The 7,169-nt window shown below is 37.8% G+C and overlaps 1 protein-coding gene across 1 annotated transcript in view; it reads right to left on the reverse strand.

Annotated features, from left to right (window-relative positions):
• Positions 1–3,262: 3,262 nt before the first annotated feature.
• The window catches only part of LOC108577582 (mothers against decapentaplegic homolog 7), a 103,726-nt gene continuing 99,819 nt past the window's right edge, over positions 3,263–7,169 (reverse strand). The window contains exons 5-6 of the mRNA XM_017940765.1: positions 4,079–4,279; positions 3,263–3,884 (exon numbers count right to left, since the gene is read on the reverse strand). Of these exons, the coding sequence (XP_017796254.1) occupies positions 3,535–3,884; positions 4,079–4,279 (551 nt within the window). The 3' untranslated portion in view covers positions 3,263–3,534. The remainder of the gene's footprint in view (positions 3,885–4,078; positions 4,280–7,169) is intronic.

Genomic DNA, 7,169 nt, shown 5'->3' on the forward strand with positions numbered 1-7,169 from the left:
CGAAATTAGCAGAACGCCACTCGTTGAATTCTATAGATGATAAGATGACGAAACACAATTTTCAAAGTATTAACACTAACTACGTAATTACGTAAATTTATATCCAGATGATTTCGCGAAATGAAATACAAAAAGGATCTTGTTAAACATAGAACAGAACAAAACAGAACAAACGCAACATGATAAAAAAGGAAGGATATAATGAACTAAAAACAAATGTTGCTCGCGAACCACTTTAAAAACTTCTTGACATTGCGAGACACCAAGTGAAACTGTCAAAATATTTCGAACTACATTCGTCACTACTTCGCTTACCCCACTACTGTAGTCAAAAGTATTGCAAAGTCATTCGTGTTATGAGTTTAACCAATTTCAGAGAATACGTTTAAACATTATTGATTGTAATGGAACTTTCATTAGAAATACGATACCTTTCGCCATAGTCAAACATGTATAACAAACAACTTGAATTATATATTGTTGTTAAATATATATCAAAATAAACGATGTGAATGAGGCTGTTTTAACGAACGATCGATCGATTATTCGTTTACTAAATCGAAATGTAGGTGTTAAAGGGTGCTACTGTTTCTTTTTTTTTTTTATATACAAACTAATCGTTTTATTTATTCTGCGAAAAGAATACGAATAAATATTTTGTCCGTCAAGATATTTCTTTAACAATCGTCACCTAATTATAACGAGACTACGATTACGATCGGGCTTAGTAGAATTCAGATTTGCGTACGTTCAACTATAAAATATTATTAAGTACACCGTTAGCTATACATCTTTTCCGACGTAATGCTGTGAGAACGACCGTCTCGACAATTATCGTTCGTCGCCCGTTCATAACCAAAGAAATTTCAAGGATTACACGTAGAATTTCTAACCTGTATTCTGATTGCGAAATGGGGGTTATATAATTCACAAAATAAGTAAACTTATTTTTAATCGAATCTTTACGAAAGAAAATAAAATATTTGTACAAATTATATGGGTCGCTGTGTTGCGCTCCGCGTTTACCCGAAGATCGTTTCGAAAAATCGCTTTCAGACTGACCGCACGCGTTTGGTTCAATTCCAGCGATGAGCCAACCTCGACTATAACAGCAAGTTAGAGCCGTGAAAAAAGGACTATAAAAAGCAACGTAGCTGTCCGAAATGGACGACTTTCCGACAGAATTACTTTTCGTCGTTACAATTTTCGTTGATGATACTTAGGCCTGTATGTACAACGATTATAAACAGGTCACTTGAAGAATACATTTTCATGTTATGGTCGTTTCAAAAGTTCTTCTGAGACTAACATTGCTTATTTAACGGCACTCTGAAGAACGGCGTTATATAAATATTATGTATCCCTAAAGCTTCCAACATTCGAACGTTACATACAGGCCTCAGAATCACTCCGTTGCAGTAGATATAGCTAGCTACCTATAAACATTTTTGTATACATACGTATACACATTAATATATAACATTTAAGCGACAATATACGCATCACAATATATCGTTCGGCGTGTCACACGTGATCGTATCACAATGGATCACGATCCATACGTGCCCGCTTTTACACCGATAAAAGCGGTTGTACGAAAAAAGTAACTAAAGGCTCGAAAAAAAAAAAAAACTACTCGATCAGTCGATTGTATTTTATACATGCTTGTGTTGCGTATGCGTATGAATGAATACGTATGACTGGTGGTACATGTTACATCGTATGCACGTACATAACATCATCGTTCTGAACTTTCCATACACTCTTTTCTTTTCGTAACAGTCATGTTTTCTACTTCTGCTATGCGCAAATCGCTGACCCACGTTACATTTTCTGTTCTTTTCTCTTACGCTCGTACGCATTCAGATTTGAAGGCGGATCTCAATGAAGACTCGCGATAAAATTTGTAAAACTCCACTCACTTACACTAATTTCGTTATCTCTCAAGACTGTACAAAATTAACCGAGAAAACAGTACTTTTATATAAATTTAACATTTCCTCTAGATTCGAGTCTATGGACTATTGTTTATTAAGCATACGCTTGTCTCTTTGCGTACATATACACATTTTAACAGATTGATTGCTTTTTATCGTCGGTGCTTCATAAACGCGTCCGAAAAAAGGAAGGAAAAAGAGACCTGGTTCGAACTTTTATCACAGTATCGTATTACTGTAGTACGAAGCTCTCGGGCATTTTGGTGCGAAACGTAGCTGGCACACGGAGTTTTCTCATTTTCTCTCACTTTCCTTAGATACATGCACACACACATTCGTCCTATCACTCGCACATTGCACCACGAAGGAAGCTGGGAAGGCACAGTGTATGTACATATATGTATGTACAGCACCGAACGACGATCGGGGACAACTACAGTACTCGTGGTACACGAAATTTAAATATCGATGAAACGCCATTACAAGATTATACAACTGAACGCTGGTATACCAACTTATAACATACGAAATCGAGGAAAGAATCGAGAAAAGTTTTGTTAGCTGATTAAAAAAAGTTACGTCTTCTAATTCCGTCATTGACTAGTTAGGAACCTTCGGTAAAACTCAATTGGATTCTTCAATGAGTCGTCAAAGGTGTCTCTAAATCTAGTACATTTTCGTTAATTTTTTTAACTAACAAATATTTCCTCGCGTTTGATTAAATTCAACGTAAATGGAGGAAATTTATTCTACAAGTATTGTTACTTTAGTCATTAAAGTAAAAGTCCTTTTTGAAGGTAACATAAAAACACTAAGTACTTCTTTTGATTCTGTTGGCAATGTTCTCGTTTCTTGATAATTTAAATGGATTTTAAATCCATGCAACCAACGAGCTTTGTATGCTCTTAAACACCATTGACTAGACCTTATCGGAAGCCCAAGTTTCTGCTTCCTTGCAGTGCAATGATTAATCATAAACGAGGACATGGCTAGACAGTACAGATATTAAACTTACGGTCAGTATCATTTAAAAAACGACTCTATTGACTGTATCAATTTTACTCTCGCACTTTCCATGATTTCAGTTAAAGTTGTTTATCTTATGTTATTCTTAATGCAAGACACATTAACGTCAAGCTTAAAAACGTTAAATACCACTGACTAGACCTAGCGGATATCTCCGCTTCACTTTTTATGAAATCTCATTTAACATTATCAAGAAAGTACAACAGTATCATTGACCAATCAAGAAGATTATTGCGATACAATACGGTCGAGTTTTGAAGTTATGAAAATCGAGTACCACGTAGAAACTGTGTGTCCTCCGTTCGTAGGCACAAGAATATAAAACGCTCTTGTCGATTGACTCTCATTTTTCTCCGTTAACAAAACTACGCAGTTCCTGGATGTATGGCGGCGTGCTTTGGTAAGACTGCTGGCGGCGATCCACGTCGTTTGAGTATCCGTTGGCAGCCTTTGGGACGGAGCTTCGTCGTTGCTGCGTCAGTTTCACAGATCGGTCCTCTTGGAGGACAACGAGGAGGAAGAAGAGGCGCAAACGGACGAGACTGAATACCTTCACGATGAGTCGTAGGGATCACCTGCATGGTGCTAGGAGTACTTCGAGCCAACACGGACAAGAGGTGACTTCCTGTCTTGAGTACTTGGGTCCCCAGCCTTTGGCGAAGCTGATGCGGACGGAGTTGATATCAACAGGACCAGAGGCAAAACCTGAAGCCTGATTGCTCATTCTTGTGGTACCATTGCCATATGGAAGCTGCAGAATTTTGGTTCGGTCAAAGATGTTCAGACAAAAGCCTGGAGACACACGATAGACAAGTAGTGTTCTAGACTCTGGGTCATCCAGAGTGGGTGAGTTCACAAAGATCGGGCTTTCAGATCTGTTGTATGCCCACACACCGTCTGCTTCTTGACTAAGCATTAAACCTGCAAATAAATGATAATTTCCTTATTAGTATACATTTACTTCACCAATTTAAGTTTTAGATTTAATCTGAATCAATATGAAAAATCTAAATGTAACTTAACAGTTTCATTAACGATTTAAACAAATGTCATTAAATTGCTTCTTTACATTTTTAATAGTACAACATCCTAGGAATAAAAAATAAGAACCTTACCAAGACCAATTTTGCTTCTTGTTCTTTGGACTACAGGTGATGCAACATGATTTTCAGCTAGAGTTGCTAAGCAGAGGCCATCGCCATCATGGAGGGAATCAAAAACATTTACTGTTGAAGGTTCCACAGGGTAAAGGCGACCCACTCGACCACCCAATTCCCAATATGCTAATGTACACCATTCCTTCTGTCCCATTTCACCTGTAACAAGAGAAAAGAATTATTATTAGTATTAAATCATAGTTTCTAACAACTACTATGTAAAGTACAAATATAAACAATTACTATCACACAAAAGCAATGTAACATTGACAATAAAATATATTGTCAAGTGTATTTTCATGATGAACATACATGTCATGAAGACCCAAGTATAATAATGATAAAAATCACAAAAATTCATTTCTATTGGTTCTTTTCTACAAACCTAATAAAATATGTATCCAGCGACTGCAAGTTTGCTAATTGAAAGTTCTCAATAGCGTGGGCATCAAAGAATTTAATCAGTCGTTTTTACAAAGAACTTCCATGAAACACGATAGAGGCATGTCTCGAAATAAGATGAGATCTATCATTAGCGAGGAGTCTTTCTTTCTTGGTAAAAGTGTTCGTTCGGTGAGAGGCTGCGGGCGTACAAGCGGTATCATAAAGGACTTGTCGCCGGAAAGTCCCACGCGTCTCGCCAACCGTCGTGGGGATGACGACGGCGCCAGATTCGAGAGTAGACAAGAGAGTAGACGGAGAAAGGAAAAAGAATCTGCTGCTGCGACGTAGAAAGGCAGAAGTTACACGCAGTTGTGGGAAAGGATATAAGAAACGATAGAACTTTTCAAATCATCAAAACCTTTCTACAAATATTCGCGAGATCTACGACACTTAAAATACAACAGTTGAGTTATTTAAATGTTGCAAAAATTAATAGGTCACATACCACGGATGTGACGTAATTGCCAATATCAAAAGATCGTACTACGCAATAAAACTTCGTTCTTAATCCACTTTAGAATATATGAAAGATTTTAATAAGAAGCGATGCGTCTTCACTGTGTCAGTAGGAAATATTTAATTTTTTACAGATAACTCTTGAATTTTTATAGGAAACGCGATGTTTCAACAGAACATATGCTTGCTCGATCGTTTTCCATTCCTACAGCTTAAATAAACGACATCGTAGAGAGTTCAGCTATCACGTGCTGATACACGATTTAAAACGATACAAAATTCACCAAATCCTGTTCATTTATTTCGCTTTAACCTATGATTAATTACGCCGGTCGGTATTCATGGAACATCGAATATTCCCCGGCAGATAAAAGAAAGTACCACAGGTGGACCTGATTGGCGCCGTTTTATCAGACATCCTTAAAAAGGAACATCGAAAACGCTTTTAAATATGCAAAGCACTAGCGAGGACGAACGGTTCGACCAATAAATCGATCGTAACTTTTTGCTATAATTAACGTGTCGCCGCAATGTTGGCGCCCGAACCTACCCTAACCTGTTCCCGATCAAAACGTGTTTACGCCATCTTTCAACGGATCCGTGAACTTAATGCCGCCTTCTCAACGGTAGGTAATTCTTGCTTTAATTGTCGCTGCATATAATTCCGATCGAATTCAACAATCACGTTTGATCGAACATACTTATGCATATACACACGGTTGTACTCGTGCTTGGCGTGGCAGAGGAATACAACGCGTAGTACGACAGAAAAAAAAAAGAGAGAAAAAAAGGAAGAAGAGAAAAAGAAACAAAAGAAATTTCAAAGGCGAGGAGGAAGATAACGAAGGATGGTAGTATGACGAGTTCGAGAGACTGGTCATTCCGAGCGGAGGCTGAATTTAGAGGTTAAGAGTCAGGAAGAAGAGAGGCGGTGGAATACGGGTGTGTCGAAGTACGTCCTAGTGTGGCTGTGCGCGAAGGGGGGAAGGGACGGGGCGGAGCCCCTGCTTCCACCAGATAAAAATAGATATTACGAGTTTACCGCGGCGCCAAGATTGCGGGGTATCGCGACGATTACGTCATCGGTAGTAGCGCGAGTGGTTGGAGCAAGGACGCTTGTCGCGTCGGCTGCCGCCGCCGTCGCCGTCGTGGTTGTCGTCGTCGTCGTGGTGGTGGCGAACCACGAATTTTCGTGTCTATATCTACGATCGTCCACAGTCAGCTTTTAACCGATTTCGACAAACCCACAGCTCGCCCCGCGCATTCAATCATGGCGCTTCGTCTAAGAACGGACACACGTGTCGCCAGTTTGGTGACCATTCCCACCGAGCGTTACTCACGTTTCTTCCAAGCTTTTTTATTTTTCTTGCTTGGATGCACGTTAATACCAGTAGAAATTTATCGCGCTCGTAAAACCTGATTTCTGATCGATGTTTCAAATACGTTCGTTGATATTTGCACCGTTTCGGAATTATCATTTATTCATTTTCAGATATTTTACGAAGAGGAAATCTTGTAACATTACGAATGTGATACATTTTCGACATTTTCTTACTATATTGGATTTAAGCATTTTTCGACTCCATTTTTTAATATTCGTTGCAAGATAACTTTGTTTGATGCGACTGTTCACTTTTTTGGGATTTATCGCGACGAATCGGTAAAAATATCATTTTATCAATATACTTTTATTTGTTATTTTCTTGTATATTTCATATACGTATATCAAGTATCTGACTCTAAAAATATAAAATTTCGCTCATACTAAATATTTATTACCTGAAAATTACTCTTAAATAAAATACAGATTTAAGAACCTAAATATTTCGATTACATGATCCACTGCTTAATTAATTTCATTAATTAGTTCGTTCCGTTCGGGCGCAAAGAATTTCATTTTCAAACGATGTTTAGCAAATTACACAAAATTTAATTACTTCACACAAACCAAACATTCCGATGTGTGAATGGACCAAATGTCCTTGATATACACTATGCTAATTATGCTTGATAAAAATGTTTCACGGCGTATGATAAACCGTATTATATCGTGCATGCATCAATGGAATATTATCACACGGTACTTTAATAAATATTATGTTCTCGTAATCTCTTTAATTGTGAATAATTGAAGAAAAAAAAAAAATTG

Source organism: Habropoda laboriosa, unplaced genomic scaffold, assembly GCF_001263275.1.
Source record: "Habropoda laboriosa isolate 0110345459 unplaced genomic scaffold, ASM126327v1 scaffold578, whole genome shotgun sequence".
NCBI classification, from domain to species: domain Eukaryota; kingdom Metazoa; phylum Arthropoda; class Insecta; order Hymenoptera; family Apidae; genus Habropoda; species Habropoda laboriosa.